Source organism: Mercenaria mercenaria, unplaced genomic scaffold (assembly GCF_021730395.1).
Source record: "Mercenaria mercenaria strain notata unplaced genomic scaffold, MADL_Memer_1 contig_5052, whole genome shotgun sequence".
Taxonomy (NCBI): domain Eukaryota; kingdom Metazoa; phylum Mollusca; class Bivalvia; order Venerida; family Veneridae; genus Mercenaria; species Mercenaria mercenaria.
Window position 1 is genome coordinate 8,863 of NW_026463334.1, and position 21,765 is coordinate 30,627.

At 37.4% G+C, this 21,765-nt stretch overlaps 2 protein-coding genes across 2 annotated transcripts; both read right to left on the reverse strand.

The window, feature by feature from the left end:
* Positions 1–4,740: 4,740 nt before the first annotated feature.
* Positions 4,741–6,603, reverse strand: LOC128554465 (uncharacterized protein K02A2.6-like). The gene has a single exon (XM_053535742.1). The coding sequence runs from the start codon at positions 6,601–6,603 to the stop codon at positions 4,741–4,743; it is 1,863 nt and encodes a 620-aa protein (XP_053391717.1).
* A 62-nt stretch (positions 6,604–6,665) lies between these two features.
* Positions 6,666–8,753, reverse strand: LOC123523759 (uncharacterized protein K02A2.6-like). The gene has a single exon (XM_053535738.1). The coding sequence runs from the start codon at positions 8,751–8,753 to the stop codon at positions 6,666–6,668; it is 2,088 nt and encodes a 695-aa protein (XP_053391713.1).
* Between the last annotated feature and the right edge of the window lie 13,012 nt (positions 8,754–21,765).

Here is a 21,765-nt window from a genome sequence, read left to right on the forward strand (position 1 = left end):
ATGAGGACCAGACACTTTCATATGAGTTGTTGTTGAAGAAATTTGATGCCAGATTTGGAGAACAAGAAATTCCAGCTATTGCTCAAACTAGATTTCAACAAGCCACACAGCAGGTAGGTGAAAGTTTGGATGACTGGGCAGATAGGGTGCTTACTTTAGCAGCCCGGGCCTTCAAGAAGTTACCGTCTGAGTATTGCACTGAGCAATCAGTTAATCGCTTTCTGCAGGGAATGCTGGATCGTGAGGCAGGTCATCATGTGTGCATGCAAAACCCATGCACAGTGCTAAACGCAATCCAGTTGGTCCGTAAATTTCAGCAGGTCCACCTGGCGATGTATGGCATAGGCAAGCCTGAACGACGCAGGAGGGTGGATGATATGGATGAGCACCCCTGTGCTGTACATCAAGTAACTGAATCTGACCCACCCGCGGCAGATTTTCAGGAGGCTCTTGAGCAAATGGAGTCTCGACTGGAAAGGAAGCTTGGTCAACCACAGACGGTTAATCAGGTGTCGGCTGAAACACCCAGCCGGCGAGGGGATGATTTCTGGGAGGCTCTTAGAGAATTAGAGAGTCGGATTGAGCAAAGGATTGACCAGAAATTATGCGGTAACTGGTAAAAAAGCCTTCCAGTGGACTGATGAGCAGTCAACAGTGTTTAAAGCACTAAAGGATGCTTTAAAACATAACCTCCAGGGTTGTCATTGCCTAATGTTAATGACAATTATGTATCAAATACAGATGCATCTGATTGGGCGATTCGTTTGGAACTCTTTTAGGTGCTACAGGGGGTTGAAAAGGTGATAGTCTATGGTTCAAGTATTACCTGTAGACAAACCTTTCAAAGTCCGTACCGACAATTCGAGCTTGAGATGGTTGATGAGGTTTAATGGCCGCATGGGGCAGTCGGGGAGATGATTGGAGGAACTGTCTCAATATGGTGCTGGAGCACCGGTTAGGTCGTTACCACACTTATGCAGATGCACTGTCCAGAGGGCCGGTGTGGTGGGCAGTGTAGGGCACTGGTGGTTGGGGTGCGACTGGTGAACTTGCCCTGTGGCGGTAGTCGGTATTGCAAGAAGACCAGTGAGAGCTGGGTCTTGTTCCTCACCGATATAGACGATGAGGTGTTGTTGGGGTCCAAGCCAGTGGGTGAAGGCATGGAGTGGTTTGGCCAACCTAGTGTCTTTCAGGGTTTGGGGTCCCACGCACAATGGCGCTTCGTCCATGGGAGTGAAATTGAATCTTCAGCGGGCTGTCTCAGTGAGAAGTCGGTGCGGGCGGTAAAAGGTTACTTCACATTAGAATGTGAGGAACAGGAAATCCTTTGGAGTCAGGTGTGTTTAGGGTGTGAGATATGTGAACAACCTAATCTGGACTAGAGTGTACAGTGGACATAACTGATGTTAGGAGCTGGAAAGCAGTAGTGGACCTTATCCCATGGAATGCTGAAAGGGATTTTCAGCAGATGCAGCCAGTGTGAATATGGTCACAAGGTGAGGGCCAGGGAAAAGGGTCCAGTTCCAGTTCAGTCACCAAAAGGTGGAGCTCCTGACTCCAGGGATCAGCACGGCCAGACGTGCCATGTAGCTCCAAAACCAGAGTTACCTGGCCGTCAGGTAAACCAAAAGAAGCCTGTCCCAAAACAGAGTAAACAGGCGGACCAGGCAGCTGCAAAACCTCAGCTACCTGGTCATCCGGTAAATCAAGATAAACCTGTCCAGAACCTGAACAGGGCTCCGTTCCACCAAAACAGACAATACCTTAAGTAGATGGTAACTGTGGGACCTCGGGGAATCAACCTAGTAGCTTGGGGTTCTCCATTCCTGACCTGATTAAAACTCAAGATGATGATGTGAATCTTAAGGCACCACCTGTAGAAAATGGGTAGGGCTATTGGAGGTCAATTGTTATGGTTTGTTTTCCTTTCACAGAATGCAGACCGGTTATATGTCCAGGGCCAGTCCCCTTGGATGTAATGGACTCAAAAGATAGTTCCAAGAGTCAGGTTGGCAAGCACAGCCAACCTTGGCAGCAGTTCTCTCGCCAAACCAGCTGAGAAGAGTAAGTACCAACTCACCTTGCTGGAAAAAACAACCAGTATTGATGTAGATCCCAGCTATTCTACACCTACAAGGCTCTCCTTTTTAGGGTAGGGAGGAGTGTAGTGAGCGGATGTTTTGGAACAGTTCCGGATCACGGGTTCCGGCATAAAACACTGGCCCAAGAGGATTGTGGGATCGCCATCTTCGTTCGTATGGCAGCCATATTTGTTGTCATTCCGAAGCGACAGCCAAATCCGTTGTATTATATAGCTAAAAGCAGCCATCCATCCTTTTGGTGAGTCCTTTAAATTTCCTAGGTAGTTTTAGCATATCTTGGTGGGTTCAACAGTTACACCCCTAGTCTTGTGCCAGATAGTGGCTATTAATCCTACGGCGAAATCAACAGCCGTATACGTTTTTCGTTTCAAAACCATCTTATATTAACCAAGGGCAAATAACTGTGGTCTTGTGCCTATTTAGACCTATTTTTCTCTCCAAACTAAAAAATATTTTACCAGTATAATCTCAGATGTATAGCAAATTAAATCTGAAAGTTACACCTTTGTTGAACTATGCACTAAAATTTGACAGCTTCCAATGTTACACATGGTATCGGTCAAATCTGAGCAAAAAAAAAGTTCGCGTACTTTTCAGATGAAAAAAACGCAAAATTCTATAACTTTTTTGTTTGATGAGATTTTCACCCAAAATAAAAAACAGCATGTTTCCTTAATATACATCTATCCAAATTAAGAGCCACTTCAAGTCTGATTACAATATCACTGTTCCAATTTTAAGGAAAACTATTCATATTACAAAAAGCACGTCTAAACGCGGAGTCTACTCACACAAAAAAGTAAATGTGAACTAAGAAAAATCCTGTAGCTGTCAAATTTGCCCTTTTGAAGCAGTCCAGTATGTGGCAAATATGAGAATGAATAGCTTTTGTACATATATGTGTCATATACTTTTCAGTGATCATTCATTTATGGCTACCCTAGGTAAAATGAGCCAAACAGCTCTGAAAAATCCAATATATGAGCTTGCTAAAAAGCTTATGAGTCTTTCTGGAATGAATATTTCACTCAAATCTTACAGTTTACAGGCATTCAGTGCACTCTGTAAATGGAACATGCACACCATGACCATTTACACTGCACAAAATCTTACACTGTGTATCACAGCTGAGCATTCTGGCAAGACAGCCCCTATCTCTATAAAGAATGATTTTAATGTACATCACTGCCTGCTGAATGTTCCAAACTGGCTTAATTTCAGCAAAAACCTTAATAAATATCAACCTGAGAAACTACAACTGGTGCTCCTAATTGTTCCTGTGACTAATACCAATGGAAGTGACCCTTCGTGTGACCGAACCAGGATCTTCTGTGTGACTGGAAGGCCTTCGGCCGAACAACATCTGAAATATGAGTCGAGCTAGTCATAATTTCTTAGAATGAATACTTAATCAGTTTACATATATTTCAAAACAATCTGACTGCAAAGAATGTGTGAAATGCTAAAAAGTGCCCCTAAAAGCAACTTTTCTATGAATATTTATATCACAGTCTCCTTTCCCCATACTGAAACTGTCATAATGTAATATAAAACCTCAAATTCAAGTCTTATGTAAGTAAAATGTGTTATAACAAACAGTCTGAATAACAAAACTATCAATCACAAAGCAGTCTGTCCAGTTTCCTTGCTTTACTGACTGCTAGATCTGAAGCAATGTTTACTATTTTCAGGTGAAATTAGCTACTATCTGAACTGAGTATTCACACTGGGAATACAGCTTACTGCATCAACTATTATGAAAAAATTCCTGTCCAATTTCATGGTAACTGATTATAAATGTTATCTCACTACCACACATGATTTAGAAAGTAGTCATTATGGCAAAACTGGCTGAAATAATGTTATTCCATTACAATTCTATTTTCTGGCTTTTTACGCTTGCCGATGCAATTTAACGAAGTCTATTAAATTTTACAAAATCACAGAAAGTACCTGATCTTGATTAAAAGCATCTAAAATGGAATTATTTACCCATTTACAACACCGAACAACTGTCTTCGGTCAAATCTGAGAAGCTGTAGACATATATGTACAAAGGCGGTCAATCCCCGTCTATGCGACTATTATGTACGTTGATATTTTGGCTGGAATTGCAACAAACGTAATTCTAACGTAAACAACTTTTTATTACGAATACCCTAATTATCATTGTCGTCACAATATACATCTCTGTAACTATGGTCTTATACCTAATACATGACATCACCCTCACACTAAATTGAAATATACTATTAAGACTTCTAATCGGTAATGTTCATAGTCATACTAATTAAATGTTAGTCAGTGTATCCAGTTTTCAATCCGAGTTCAAAATAACTGTTTAACAAAAGTATTCTTAAAAGTTACAGATGCAAAGTATATGTCAAGAATGTCATACATTGAAAGTTTGTATCAACAGTGTTACATGTATGTAATGAACATTTATACCAACATTTAAAAAAAAACAACTTGAAACAATGTTTTTAATGTCTCATAACTGTTACAGTATACTTTGAAAATTATAAAGATCTTAACTGGAATAATTATCAATAAGAAAACATGCTGATGATAGATATAGGAGTTTAACCCCTATTTTGATCACCTAGGGATTATTATGCCCTGTGCACAAGTGATCAAATCACAAATTTAACTTTTCAACTTTCTTGCGAATTCTTGTTGGGTAACGTTTTTCTGTAGGTACAGTATTTTCAGGGGGTTGCTGCTGGTTTCCAGTTGTTTGCTCAACTTTCGCAGGACTTGTTGATGACTGACTAGCTGTTGACTGACTAGTTGTTGACTGACTAGTTGTTGACTTACTAGCTGATGAACGACTATTTACACTATCTGACAATGGTAAGTAACTAGAGTCTTGTACCACACGATCTGGTTCAGGTACAAGTTCTGACCTTCGAATCTGATCTGCATGCCGACGCCAGCTGACACCCGGCGCAATCTCTACACGATACGAAACAGGACCAGTTTTCATGTTTATTTTGCCTGGAATCCAAGTATCTCGACCACTACGATAATCTCTGATCGTAACACAATCACCAATATCGAAATTACGGTCTGTAGTACTGTGATGCATTTTGGATTGCTGATCTTCTACTCTCTTTCGCAAACTAGGTTTAAGTTTCTCCAGTCTAGTTGGTAAGTTACGTCCATAGAATAGACTGGCTGGACTGACTTTAGTAGTTTGGTGTTCTGCATTCCTGTAAGCCAATAAGAATCTTGAGAGTTTGGTTTGAACTGTGCCTTGATCATGTTTCGCGGCTTTCAATGCCTGTTTCATTGTCTGTACAAACCGCTCGGCCAAGCCGTTTGTCTTCGGATGGTACGGTGCACTATACGTAACTTTGACACCATTCTTCTGTAAAAATGTACGGAACTCTTCGCTTACAAACTGAGGTCCATTGTCACAGACAATTTGGTCACAAATTCCACAATCTGCGAAAATAGCACGGAGGACTTCAATTGTATGAGTAGCTGTAGTCGAATTCATAATTTTCACAACAGGCCACTTAGAATAAGCATCCACGGCAACAAAAAACATGTGTCCGAGAAAAGGACCGGCAAAGTCCACATGTACGCGACTCCAGGGTCTTGTTGGAAATTCCCACGGATGAATAGGAGCTTCCGGTGCACTTGATTTGTTCCGCATACAACCGTTACATGACTTAACTAGGGTAGCCAAGTCCTGATCTATGTTTGGCCACCAAATATAGCTGCGAGCGATAGATTTCATTTTTACTAGACCAAGATGTCCGGAGTGAACTTCTTCAAGAACATTCTGTTGTAGGGCCTCCGGTACCACTACTCTACAGCCCCACATTAAACATCCCTGATGTAGAGACAATTCATTTCGTCTGTTCCAATATGGATCAATTTCAGGCGAAACAGAATCAGGTTTATATCTACTCCACCCATGTTGCACCATATCATACACTTGTGATAGGATTTTGTCCCTACGTGTAGCATTGGCTATCTGTATAGCTGTAACAGGAAGTGTATCCATTACACTGTGTAAATATACGTCCGTTGGATCAGAGTTTTCGGACACCCTTCCACTTAATGGTAACCTTGACAATGCGTCACAATTTCCGTGTGCTTTTGTTCCTTTGAATTGTATGTCATATTGGTACCCGGCTAAAAATATAGCGTATCTCTGTAATCTACTAGCCATAGTGCTACTCACTGCCTTACACGGGTTAAAAATCGATGTCAAAGGTCGGTGGTCAGTAACCAATGTGAATTTTCGCCCGTATAGGTAAACATTGAACTTTTTTACACCCCAAACCAATGCTAGTGCCTCTTTATCAATTTGGCTATAGTTCTTTTCTGCACTGTTTAAGCTTCTAGACGCGAAAGCTATAGGTCTATCAGAACCGTCTGGCAACTTGTGGCTTAAAACTGCTCCGATCCCATATGAACTTGAATCACATGCCAACAGCACTGGTAACTCAGGATTATAGTTCATAAGTACACAATCTGAAGCAATCATTTCTTTAACTTGCATCACTGCGTTCTCACATGACGGTGTCCAATCCCACTTCGCATCTTTTGCTAAAAGTTTATGTAGGGATGTAAGATAGTCGCTAGATCTGGAAGAAATTTCGCATAATATTGGATCAAACCCAGAAAAGAGCGCAGTTCTTTCACGTTTGTAGGATTTGGGGCATTTACCATTGCTTTAATTTTATCTTCTGTTTTATGTAGACCATTACCATCTATTTTGTGTCCACAGAATTCTATTTCTTCCTGGAAGAAAGCACATTTTTTTACATTCAATCTGAAGCCATTATCCTGTAAACGTTTCAGAGCTTGTTCAAGGTTTGCTAAATGTTCCTCGTCTGTGGCTCCTGTCACAATCATATCGTCCAATATTACTTGCACTCCTGGTATACCGCTAACAATCTGCTCTATCAAACGTTGGAAAATTGCTGCTGCAGGTGCCACCCCGAACACTAAACGATTATACCTAAACAAGCCCTTATGTGTATTAATCGTAAGAAGTTTTTTACTTTCTTCATCGACTTCGACTTGAAGATATGCGTTTTTCAGGTCAATTTTCGAAAATTTCTTCCCGGCACCTATAGAAGCGAATATATCTTCTATTCGCGGTAACGGATACTGATCAATTTCTAATAACGGGTTTATTGTTACTTTGAAATCCCCACAAATTCTGATCTCACCATTACTTTTCGGGACGGGGACTATTGGTGTAGCCCACTCACTGTAGTCTACCTTTTCTAGCACACCTGCTTCCAACAGTGTTTCTAATTCTTTTTCAATTCTAGGTTTCAAGGCTAGTGGTACAGGCCTAGCTTTATGGAAACGCGGTGCTGCATCTTTCTTTAGTCTAAGCTTTGCTTTTACATTTTTCACATGTCCTAAATTGTCTTGAAATATTTCACCGTAACGAGCCTTCATGAGATTTTCCACCTCCGACGAATCCAAACTTTTACTCGAAACATACTGGAGAGCTTTGATCTCTGCCCAATTCAACTTAAGAAAGTGAAGCCATTCTCTACCTAAAATTGGTCTATTTCCTTTTTCAACAACGTAAAGGTTCAAGTCCTCACTTTGTCCGTTAAGTTCAACTTTAACGCTTATCACTCCAAGGGGTCTTATTATCTCCCCTGTATAAGACTGTAATTTCAGACTTGTCTTTTGTAACTTAGCATTTGGCCATAATTTTGCAAAATCTTCTGAATTTATAATGGACACGCCCGAACCCGTATCAAGCTCCATGCGGATTTGTTTACCTTCAATAACTGGTGTTACCCAAATTATATCTCTTCCGTTTGTATTTGAACGAACGTTAAAAAGCGAAACTTCTTCATCCTCGACCTCTTCATCCGACATTTGATGCACCTGGGCTTTGCTTTTGCCTTTTACACTTTTACATGCTGGAGCTATATGTCCCTTTTTACCACAGGTATAACACACTGAATCTTTAAATTTACAATGTTCTGGTGTGTGGTTCTTCCTTAGACATCTGAAACACCCTATTTCGACCTTAGGTTTATTGATTGGGGATTTGAATTGTTTGTCTTTATTTCCTTTCTGAAAATTTTTCTTAGGAAATTTATTAGAAGCAGATACTTTATCTACACTTATAGCCTTGCCATGAACTTCATTGACATCTCTGCTTGCAAGTTCCATTGTAGTTGCGATTTCAATGCTTTTTTCATATGTTAGATCTTTCTCACTGAGAAGTTTCTTTTGTATGTTTTCATTTCTTAACCCGCAAACGAATCTATCTCTTAACACTTCATTTAGCCCATCGCCAAAGTTACAATGTTGTGACAATTTACGTAAACTTATGTTAAAGTCTTGAACTGATTCGCCTGCACGTTGATCACGCTTATAGAACCGAAATCTTTCCGCAATTGTCAACGGCTTTGGGTTGAAATGTGTCTGCAATAAAGTAGTAAGCTCATTGTAAGTCTTTTCACTTGGTACAGTTGGTGAGGTTAAGTCACGAAGCACGGCATAAGTGGTAGGTCCAATTAGTGCTAGTAACGCAGGCACCTTTTTCTCGTCTTTCACACCGTTGGCTATGAAATACTGCCCGAGACGTTCTTCGTAATTTTGCCAAGTCTCACTTGTGTTATCAAAACACTCAATTTTTCCTATGGATACTGCCATTGTCCGAAATTATTGTCTATCCGACACCTATTACACTTTTTCTTGATCGGATATAAAATGTCCTCCAGGATAGAATTTCCTCTCGAATATTTTACCACGCGTTAGATAGATGTAGAATTCATCTTCTAATTGGTTTATCTCGTAGCCAATTATTATGTACGTTGATATTTTGGCTGGAATTGCAACAAACGTAATTCTAACGTAAACAACTTTTTATTACGAATACCCTAATTATCATTGTCGTCACAATATACATCTCTGTAACTATGGTCTTATACCTAATACATGACAGCAACAAACTTCACATTGTCCGAGCGCTCTCATTTCAGGTTTTTAGGTACTAAAAGTGTAAGAAATCCAACAAAATAAGTAAATATACAATTCAGGACCTCAGATATGATGATTTATGCTCAATTAATCATTAAGGAAACCAATATGCAAGTCTAGTGTGTGAAAATCTGCCTGTTTTCCTTCAAAATCAATTAAAATATGCCAATTTCAGGCCTAATCTTTTAGGAGATTTACTAATTTCTAATTTACCATGTGTGAAATATTTCAATCTCACCGAAGACTGCGTAACGACACATGTCGAATTATTTCTGTGATGATTTGGCAGAAATTCTCTCTTTTACATGAAATATAAGTCAAGACATTGTTTACTCCTGTGTGTCAGCTCTGATTAATTGTCATAAGACAGCGTGTTGTTTATTGCACCTATACGCCATGTCAAATTACAGATACGACAAGGCACTTAAAGACTGTATACACGGGTTGTATTTAATTAGCAAACTATTGTATTTAATTAAACAATTCACCTTGAAATAGTTTTTAAAATTGTATTTACAATAAATGGCTAACTCATACATTTCTTCTTCGTTTGTACTTTTTATTACATTTTGCTTTTATAGAATGTCGTAAACTGTCGGCAATCTAAAATGAAATATGTGACTATATTTATATTATTTAACTGTAGGCAATTTTTTGTTATTTCATTGACTTATCAAAATAGCCGTAAATCAGCGAACGACACATTTCACGGCAACTTTTCATTCAAAAGAAATATAACACAAAATGTCTATTCCTTGTACAGAAAAAAATTAATTAGAACATCAATACTTACCACCATGATAATTTAATGTCACAGTTACACAGACATATGACGTCACTGAACAATTTATTTACGCTAAATTGTTACGTACACATCTATAACTATTTATAGATAAGTACAAGTAGCTATTTGAGCCGTACCATGTGAAAACCAACACAGTGCGCTGCGACCACCTTTGATCTAGACCAATCTCCGCATCCGCTGTCATACGCACTATGTTTGTTTTCTCATGGTGCGGCTCAATTATGTAATTATGCAGATATGAGTCGCGCCACGAGAAAACCAATTCTATTTCTTAAAACTGCTACCATTTTTTAGGTATTTAAAATATATATATTTCTTTATTACTGTCTCATCCATTTACATACATTACATAAAACAATACATAAAACATTACATAAAATTGACTAACAAGACATGTAAATGGCCGTTCTAACATAGAACTACAAAAGAGACATATCACAGAAATTTTTAACTTATCACATTTGTCAAAGCACATACTCTATCACAACTGGGAGCATTCCACAGTGGAGCAAGAGAGACAATCATAAACCTTTAGATCATGATCCTCATCCCCACTCCAGAGTAAAGTACCACATCACCAAGAGACTCTATTTAGCCGTGATTTAGCCTGTGCTTAAGATCAAGCATCAATGAACTTTCACCGTGCTATTTACATTTATACAATTAAAAGTTAAAATATCTTTGCTAATCATAGTCTAAAATCTGTCATAAAAGTAGAAGATATTAAGATACTGAAAATTGTATTAGGGTACTAATGCACTTCAAAATAGGAAATGAAGCTAAAATAATGAATCTACATATGATCAGATCATCTGTAGTTGGATTAGCAAAAATATTTTACATGTATACACATAGATAATTGTACCCTTGCAACGCGACAGAGGGCCATCACAACAGCCGTACGCACAATCTCCCATCAGTCAATGAGGGGATACAATCAGTTTATGTCACAGCCACTCATCGACCAACACAAGACGATGCACAAAACCACGTAAAGCCCCCGCCCGCGCGGCAACACTACAATTATCAGTGATACTGTGTATAAGAATTCTTCATTTTAAAACAATAATAATGTTACAACTATTAGATATCTATACAATCAACTACATGTATTATTTTTACTATATAGTTGATTATTTCTGAGTCTTAATTTTTAATGTTATAACAGGTTTTTGCTAAAATCCTTATCATATCTGGGTGAGTGAATATAAACTGTAACTTATCAGTATCACATAAAGTATGAAAACTAGCACTGACAGAGTTAGCTTTTTCAAATAGCAATTGCCTATCTAGCACATATATTGGACATTCAAGTAAAACATGCATTTCCGTTTCAACCTTGTCCGCACAAAATGGGCATTTTCTTTCAATTACAGGCAAATTTTCATAGCGCCCAGTTTCTATCCGAAGTGGTGCCACACCACACCGGAATTTAGCAAACGCAGACCTATGCCCAAATGACATGTTTAATTTACAATATTGTTCGACAGTATATGTAGACTTAAAGAGTTTATATGTTCTTAGCTTATTGCCACCTGTACCATTTACAGCTGTCACTCTTTCTAAATCAGTCTTCCAATTTTGGACATGATTTTGCATCAAAACATCAGATACATCTTTAAGAAACTGTTTGCAAGAAAATGGTAAATGAACGTATCTGTCTAAACCAATCGACTTTAGTTTTTCTGTAACAATAAAAGACCAATTCCTACATCTAATACTACCTTTGCTTAATGTCCAATTAAAAATTTTCTTATTCACTCTTGTACTATCATAATTCAAACACCTAGACCAGTGATTACAGATCACTTTCCACTGCTCATGCAAAATAGGCTTCCAGCCCATTTCACCCTGTACAGCTGCGTTTGGGGTGTACTTGCCCGTGCCCAGGAAAAATCTTACTGCTCTATGGTGAACGGCATTGACACACGAGTAGGATTTCACTCCCCACACGGCCGCGCCATATGATATTACAGGAACAACATAGGCATTGTACAATTTTGTATATACATCATACGGTAGCCCACCGTAACTTTTAAACTTTGCAATGAGAAGTCCCAGGGCACGGCCAGCACTCTGAGCAACTACTTTTGCTGTAATACCATAGTCAAGGTGTTCGGATAAAGTAATACCAAGATACAAATAACTATTAGCATATTCTAATACAGACTGTCCACAGTAAAAGACATAGTCTGATCTTTGCACAGATTCTGGTTGAAAGTGAACAATATTACTTTTACTTACATTAACAGACATGCCATTAGCTGTACACCAGTCATTTAACAATGTCAACATGGCTTGTAAATCATTTTCATTTTCAGCGATCAGAACAATATCGTCTGCATATAAAAGTATACAAATGTCTTCATCACCAATTTTAATACCTTTGTGCAATTCTTTCACTAAAATAGCAAGATCATTGATAAAAATGTTGAATAAAACAGTTGATAGAGAACAACCCTGACGCAAACCGGTGTTTACATTAAACCAATCTGTTAGAAATCCATTTTCACGTACGCAACATGATATGTCAGAGTATAATGATTTCACCGCTGAGAGCATTTTGGTTGACATGCCAATGTCAGACAGCTTATGCCAAAGAAGGTTTCTGTCGATGGAGTCGAACGCTTTTCGAAAATCTATGAAAGCACAGAAGGTTGATTTTTTACTTTTCTTTCGCGTTTCAATGACATTTGTGAGACTGGATATATGATCAACAGTGCTGCGTTTTTTGCGGAAACCATTTTGCTCTTCAACTATGAATGTGTTTTCTATTACTTCCATACCAGGTATAGCCATCAACATCTATATTGTCATCCCCTGAAAAGTCAAATTGTGCCTATTTCAAGTGTCAATATCACTTCTTGCACAAACACAAAGATAAAAAGTTCAACTGCGCACTAGCACACATGTGCTTGAATGATCCTTGTATACCTATCAATGAAATATTCATGATAGTCTCTTTGTGAACTGTCAGTTGCACTTTTTTCACAAGCTACATCAATATACAAACACTATAACATTTAACGCGATGAATACTGGAATGTTAGTGCATGTGAGATACATATCAGAGTCTATTTTAAACTGATAAATGCACTCGATATTTCACTATCACTACAATATGTAAACAAAAGCTTGTTTCAATATTAACATGCATAAGCATAGGAGAACGAGCAAAATAAAATAGCAAACATAAATAACATATTGCATACATACAAAGCTCATGCACAACTAATGTACTTTTGCTTAAACTACACTATTAAAGCTGCAACACAACACGAATAATAGCAAAACAAAGGTGTAAACAACACATTGAAGTACATCTGTCTTCATTTCAGACAAATTAAACACAACATAAATAAAAAAAATGGGCATTGGAAATGGGTGGGCGGGTAATTGAAAATCAGTGTGACACGCTGAACAACTAAGAAGTAAGTGACGCTACATTTCGCGGTTCCTATTTTAAAGATGATAGAAATACCCAATCAAAATTTAAGTAACAAACAAAACTATCACCAATGAAAAAACGGGAGATAAATTTTGGTTACCGGCTGAAACCAGGAAGTGAAGAACAAGCCGGGCTAATGTCGGGTGTGCTTGAATTAAATATTTTAATTGAATTAAAATAAACCAATTTGGAATTTTGACGTGTAAATGTTCCAGATTGGGAAATATTTAGTCCCATAGGGTATAGTAAGGATGTGTTGATGCACTTTCTCATACACTTGTTTCACATTGTACAACCTCTTTAACATACTGCCATTACAAAAAAACGGCTAAAAAAAAAAACCCGATGTAGACATGTTTCATTTGTGTGTACTAAGGTATTTTTCATTTGTTCATTTCAGACTTGAAGCTTATGAGAGAAATCACACAATTTCGCTGAAGACTATGATACAATGCCAGAATATATTATGGATCTTCCACCTTCTGGAAAATACAAGGATCTGAACTCGGATATGAAAATACCTCCTGTCACAAACCAGTGCGCAAGTGATATGGCACAGTTCGGTGTGGACTTTGACCGTGTCGTGTGTGATTTATATGAAGAAACTTTCATTCGTTATGTGAGGTACTGTTCTACTGAAGACCTGGATTATATAAAAGGTGCCTGCTATGCAGAAATGAAAAAGAAAGTGTCATACACAATAGACATAAGTGTGAAGAAGAATTGCCAATTTCATGAAGCCCAGTGTGAATGTGGGGCTGGTCAAGGTCCAACAGCACACTGTAAACATGTACCGACAATCCTGTTTGCTTGCTGTAAGTTTACTTCATCTGGGAAATTAAAAGATAACTTGTACTGAGAAACTTCAGTCTTTTCATAAAGTAAAAAAACATACCGGGTCACCTTTGAAGTCAAGAGATATGAACATTGCAGGTGCTGATGAAATCTGTGACATTAAAATGTTTGACCCCAGGCCACAGCAGTTTCAGAATAGGGAAAATTATAAAGATTATTTTTATAATACTTGTATAAATTTTAAAGGAATTTCAAAGACACCAATCTTTCAAATATTTCAGCCAGCAAACATGCGTGCATATGCATTAGATCATGATTATCAGTCAGACACATTAGAGGACATTTTTTTTAAATCCCTTACAAAATGGTCAAAAAGCTGCGAACATGCTGCGAACATGCCGCCAACGTACCTATTCGCAGGAAGTATTCGCGGGATATTCGCTGCTACCGTGATCATGCCGCGATTGGTTTGATACTAGTTCGTGGGATATTCGCAGGAAGAGCAATGACCGCGGCATATTCGCAAAAAGAACTTAGAAGATTATAATCTTTTGGTAAACTGTTACTGAAGAGCTTTTATAAGAGCAGGTAATTGTAGATCAATTAATTTGTAACATTATCTGTAAGGTCACAGTATGAGTCTGATAAGTTAATTACAACCAGATATTCTTGACATGTTAAGAAGGAAATCTGTGTGCATTACAGACAGTTTTCATAAATGATTCTTACAGGCTGATAGGAATATATACTTTTTTGTGGTAAGTCAGAAAATTTGTTTAATATCTATACTCATATATCTCAGTAAACATAAGGAATTTTGAAAATGAAATAGATTTGCTTAACCTTTTGCAGAGCTGTATCAGATTATCCAAAAAGAAATATAAAACTAGCTTATTTTGACAATTTTTAAGCTTCTTAAGTATGATAATTAACATGTAAAACTATGACAGATTTGTAGTGATACATATAACTTATAAGCAGTGTGAAGAAAAACATTGGGATGAAATGAATACATGCACTCAGACTCTTTTATTGAAATGACCAGTAACAGTTAAAATTCAAACATATCATATCATTAAAACTTTGTTTAAAATGCTCCAAATATGATATAAAAAAGTTCAGACATTGACAATTTGAATTTGTTACAACCTCAGTGTTCAAGTTTATTCAATAAATTTATATTCCTGATTCCTACTAATTCATTTGTTTTTGCACTTTTTCTGTACATGCTTTTTTGTACACAATTTCTGTAGAGATGGTTTTCAGCTAGTTTTCGGCATGTTCGCAGCAACTAGTTCACGGGATGTTCACAGCAACTAGTTCGCGGGATGATCGTAGCAACTTGTTCGCGGGAAGTTCACAGCTACTTGTTCGCGGGAAGTTCGCGGCAACTTGTTCGCGGCAAAACTAATTTGCATGTGAAAAGTGAACACCAAACGAACATCCCGCGAACAATTATACCAACTGTATCAAAAGTGTTCGCGGCATGTTCGTCGGATATTTGCGGCATGATCGCAGCAAGTGTTCGCGGCAAACTATAATATTTCCGTAAGGGATGCCATTCAGGTGGTGAAAATATCGAAATCTCAAAGGGAAACTCCAGAGGTGTATACTCGTGGTCAGGAAAAAAATGAAAGATGGTTTGAAGAAAGAGAAAAACGGATTAAGTCTTCAAACTACCACAGAATATGCCATGCGACCGAACGGACTAATCATGATCAACTTGCTGCTTCTTTGGTGCATCCAAATAAACTTAAACAAAATGAGACAATGAAACAAGGACACAAATATGAGAAAGAAGCTATTCATAGATATGAAAAAGACGTCAAAGTTAATTCGTGCGGAATATTTGTGTCATCCACCCACCCATATCTCGGTGCTTCCCCAGATGGAGTAGTTAACCAAACTCTAATAGTTGAAGTTAAATGTCCATTTACTGCAAAAAACAAAGACATTAACACAAAATCTGTTCCATACCTAACTCTGACTGATGGAAAAAGATTGACATTGAAAACAACACATCCATATTATTACCAGATTCAGGGACAATTGTTCTGTAGTGACAGACAGTGCTGTGACTTTATTGTTTACACTATTACTGACATTAAGTATATGAGAATTCAAAGAGACAATTCTTTCATATCGCAAATGGTTGAGAGGCTATCATCGTTTTATCAAAAACATTTTAAGTCTGCACTCTTGTCTAGATACTTATACAGAGATCAAATATAGTTTTTGCATGAAAACATTTGAGAGCAAATCCAGCACTGAGACTTTACTGATATCCTATGCTTTGAAAAATATAAGACTCACACTGGCCATAGCTTTATCAGATCAAGTGGTTCCAACGTTGTTTGAGCGGTGAATTTTACGCCGATCAGATGGAGAAATATGGCCGATACTACAAATTTCCGGTATTGTAAGTATGATTTAAAGGAATTTCTACCCGTTAAATAACGAATCAAATGAAACTAATGGGTGCACCTGGAGCGCAAATGTGTCTATATTTTAGCACATGTGTCTATTTAGCTGAGGTTTGTGCCGTTTATTCAAACACTTCTGTACAGTCCGGCGGGGGAAGGAGATTTTTGACAGTTTTTGACAATATCGCCTCGAATATAGTGTTTAGCGGGAGCAAGTAACTGTTAAAACACTTTTTATGTAAAGGAGTATCTCTTAAAACAAAGCGTGTGTATTTTCATAGAATTATTCAGGGTTGTTTCTGAACAATCGGCCGAAAACCTAATGCAACGCCGTTTCGAGTGGGTCGCTATGCAACGCAATCAAGTGGATACCGTTCTGTGTCTTACTTGCGAAGTCTTATCCGTCTTAAAAACAGTCCTTAAAGCCTAACAATGAATAAATTTAGTGACTTTTATATCATTATAATGATCCCGCCGTTTCTAATATATTGTACTAAATATATATAATAAATTTTTATGCTCGCTTAACATTTAACATATTTTTGCGGACTTGTCAAAAACATCAACACAAAAACATAAAGCAAGGGTGAACATCGAACAATATCATTAAGTAAGTAATAGAAATAGTTCGTAAAAACAAGAACCAGTTCAAGGACATTTATCTCATCCACGAATGGTACTGAACAGCATGCCAAAAGCGGGTTGACTCTTTATGAGGATTGTTCAAATATGAATGCATCTGAGCACATAAAAATGTATCTTTGATAGATTTCAATGAAAATTTTATTTGGTCCCCTGGAAGTATTCACCTTCAACAGATTTGCAAAATTTCAGTCTTCTAATCCAATCCTTGAAGCCTTTTTCGTAGTATTTTCTAGGTATGCAATGAAGACACTGGAATATTGCAGAACCGAGGTGTTTGCGCTGCACAAAGTTTCGACCAGAAAGGTACTTTTGCGCCTTGGGAACAAAAAGAAGTCACACGGGGCAAGATCAGACAAATAAGGAGGGTGACGAAGGGAACACAACAGCCTTTTCCTGCTTTAGAAAGTCTTGTACAATAGACACCTTGTGCGATGACGCGTTTTCATGTAGTCTGACATTGGCCAAACCAGTTGCGAGTTTTGAAATATTTCTTTAGTTTTCGAAGAACTTTAGTGCAATGCATGGTCTTTTGCCAGACTTTGTTGCCCATATTTTGTTCTAAATCTTTCGTTTGGGCTCAAAAATAGTGAACCAATGTCTCGTCACCAGTGACGACATTTGCGAAAGATCGTGCATTGTAATTTGGAAACTGTTTAAGCAACAAGTTTGCGCATTGCACGCGTGCCCTTTTCTGCTCATCTGTCAACAGATGGGGAATCCATCTAGCACAGATCTTTCTCATTTTCAAATTACGTTTCAGAATTGTATGAGCTGCTCTTATGAGATGCCAACCATACTAGCTATTTGTCTAGCGGTGTATCTTGCATCAGTAGCAACTATTTCTTTCTCTCTAGCAACCATCTTGGCAGACGTTGCTGTTTTCGGCCGACGGCCATGTGGTTCATCTTCTGTTGAAACTAACCAACATTTGAATTTCTTAAACCAACGAATAACTGTCGAAAAGGATATTTCATTATGCCCATAACAAAACAGAACATATATCATTAAAACTGTCTTTACACCCTATGCCAAGAACACAACGATTCTTAATACAGGACCGTACGGTGTACGCTGACCTTCTTCCAACCATTTTTGTATTAGTATACACGAGTAGGCAATGTTAGCGAGCGATAGACACAGCTAAAGTGAACGGATTTTAATGGGTGTGGTATCAATGTATAAATGAACAAATAAAATACAGACACCAATGAAAGAAAATAAACGGACTAGCAATACTAAGAGAGATGTGTTACAGTTGTATTATTTAACTGTCTCCAACAAAACCTTTTTTTTTTGCATTGGTGTCTGAATTTCATTTGTATTTTAATTTTTAAACGGCGACCGTTAAGTTTTATTACATCGTTTCTGTTTTATGGAGGACCAATAAAATCTTGCCTTTTCCCTGGCCAATTTTAACGGTCTCTTTGATTTATCTCTCTGAAAATAAATGAACGTTTCACAAGGAATATGAATGAAAATATATACAAACAACTGATCAATACTTTTATCATGGACCAAACTTTATTTAAATTTTGTATGAACAGCTTAAATGCACAACAAATCAGTAATGAAATCGCAATGTATTGGTTTTAAGGGACTGAAAGTAACCAACTGTAACTATACTGATTTAAAGAGTCAACCCGATTTGGCATGCTGTTCAGTACCATTCGTGGAGGAGAAAAATATCCGTGAACTGGATCTTATTTGAATGAACTAATACTATTATTTACTTAATGATATTGTTCGATGTTCATCCTTGCTTTATGTTTATGTGTTGATGTTTTTTGACAATGTCCGCAAAATATGTTAAATGTTAAACGAGCATAAAAATGTAAAAGTACAATATGTTAGAAATGGCGGGATCAATATGATGATATAAAACTATCCAAATTAATTTATTCATTGTTAGGCTTTGAAAATAATGACTGTTTTTAAGACGGATAAGACTTCGCAAGTAAGACACAGAACGGTATCCACTTGATTGCGTTGCATAGCGACCCACTCGAAACGGCGTTGCATTAGGTTTTCAACTGATTGTTCAGAAACAACCCTGAATAATTCTATTAAAATACACACACTTTGTTTTAAGAGGTAGCCCTTTACATAAAAAGTGTTTTAACAGTTACTTGCTCCCGCTAAACACTATATTCGAGGCGATATTGTCAAAAACTGTCAAAAATCTCCTTCCCCCGCCGGACTGTACAGAAGTGTTTGAATAAACGGCACAAATCTCAGCTAAATAGACACGTGCTAAAATATAGACACATTTGCGCTCCAGGTGCACCCATCGTTTTCATTTGATTTGCTATTTAACGGGTAGAAATTCCTTTAAATCATACTTACAATTCCAGAAATTTGTAGTATCGGCCATATTTCTCCATCTGATCGGCGTAAAATTCACCGCTCAAACAACGTTGGAACCACTTGATCTGATAAAGCTATGGCCAGTGTGAGACTAGCTGAAAGGACTATTTATGTGCATTTTTTTGTATCATTTTATTTTATGGACTGTATGATTGTTATATTTGTTAATTGTTACAATAAATGATTTCATTTAGCTTTTAAGTATTTCTTTTCAATAAAAACAAGAAACTCGGCAATGCCACGAAACCAGGTTTTCAACACTTTTCATAAGAATAAAAAAGTATACTGAATCACAGTGCACCACTTTAAAGCACAACCCTACCCCAAAACCCTAACCCTAACCCTATCTTTAGTAACAATAACCTTGACCTTGATCCCAGAAACCCCAAAATCAATCCCAAGCTACAACTTTATATAAGTTTTCTATACACCAAGTTTCATCATGATAGCTCATTCCTAAGTTAAGTTATTGACCGGAAACCCTTTTTCTATTTTAAGTAACAGTGACCTTTACCTTGACCCCAGAAACCCCAAAATCAATCCCAGCCTTTGTCTTGATATAAGCTACATACATACCAAGTTTTATTCAAATATCTTTACCGAAACAAAAGTAATTGCCCGGAAACACTAGTTTGACGCCGCCGCCCATCCGCCCGCCCGCCCGACCAACGACATACCCCAATCTAATAACTCAGGTTTTCGTTGAAAACCTGGTTAAAAATGCCTTCCTTGGAAGATCCTTTTAACATTGTGCAAGTATTCAGACTATATGCTTAAAATAATGATCAGGATATACACACTGGCCATAGCTTTATCAGATCAAGTGGTTCCAACGTTGTTTGAGCGGTGAAGTTTACGCCAATCAGATGGAGAAATATGGCTGATACTACAAATTTCCGGAATTATAAGTATGATTTAAAGAAATTTCTACCCGTTAAATAACGAATCAAATGAAAACAATGGGTGCACCTGGATCGCAAATGTGTCTATATTTTAGCACATGTGTCTATTTAGCTGAGATTTGTGCCGTTTATTCAAACACTTCTGTACAATCCGGCGGGGGAAGGAAATTTTTGACAGTTTTTGACAATATCGTCTCATATATAGTGTTTATCGGGAGCAAGTAACTGTTAAAACACTTTTTATGTAAAGGGCTACCTCTTAAAACAAAGCGTGTGTATTTTTATAGAATTATTCAGGGTCGTTTCTGAACAATCGGCCGAAAACCTAATGCAACGCCGTTTCGAGTGGGTTGCTATGCAACGCAATCAAGTGGATACCGTTCTGTGTCTTACTTGCGAAGTCTTATCCGTCTTAAAAACAGTCATTATTTTCAAAGCCTAACAATGAATAAATTAATTTGGAGAGTTTTATATCATCATAACGATCCCGCCGTTTCTAATATATTGTACGTTTATAGTTTTATGCTCGCTTAACAATTAACATATTTTTGCGGACATTGTCAAAAAACATCAACACATAAACATAAACATAAAGAAAGGATGAACATCGAACAATATCATTAAGTAAATAATAGTAATAGTAAAAACAAGAACCAGCTCACGGATATCTATCTGCTCCACGAATGGTACTGAACTGCATACTAAAAGTGGGTTGGCTCTTTAAATCAGTATAGTTACAGTTGGTTACTTTTATTCCCTAAAAACCAATACATTGCGATTTCATTACTGATTTGTTGTGCATTTAAAAGCTGTTCATACAAAATAAATAAAGTTTGGTCCATGATAAAAGTACTGATCAGTTGTTTGTATATATTTTCATTCATATTCCTGGTGGAACGTTCATTTATTTTCAGAGAGATAAATCACAGAGACCGTTAAAATTGGCCAGGGAAAAGGCAAGATTTTATTTGTCCTCCATAAAACAGAAACGATGTAATAAAACTCTATGGTCGCCGTTTAAAAATGAAAATACAAATGAAATACAGACACCAATGAAAAAAAGTTTTGTTGGAGACAGTTAAATAGTACAACTGTAACACGTCTCTCTTAGTATTGCTAGTCCGTTTATTTTCTTTCATTGGTGTCTGTATTTCATTTGTACATTTATACATTGATACCATACCCATTTAAATCCGTTCACTTTAGCTGTGTCTATCGCTCGCTAAACATTGCCTACTCGTGTATACTAATACAAAAATGTCGGAAGAAGGTGAGCGTACGCCGTTGAAATACAGTCCTATAT

What these genes read in the sequence shown, in the direction of transcription:
- LOC128554465 (XM_053535742.1), bottom strand. Translation starts at nt 6,603, where the DNA reads ATGATTGCTTCAGATTGTGTACTTATGAACTATAATCCTGAGTTACCA.
- LOC123523759 (XM_053535738.1), bottom strand. Translation starts at nt 8,753, where the DNA reads ATGGCAGTATCCATAGGAAAAATTGAGTGTTTTGATAACACAAGTGAG.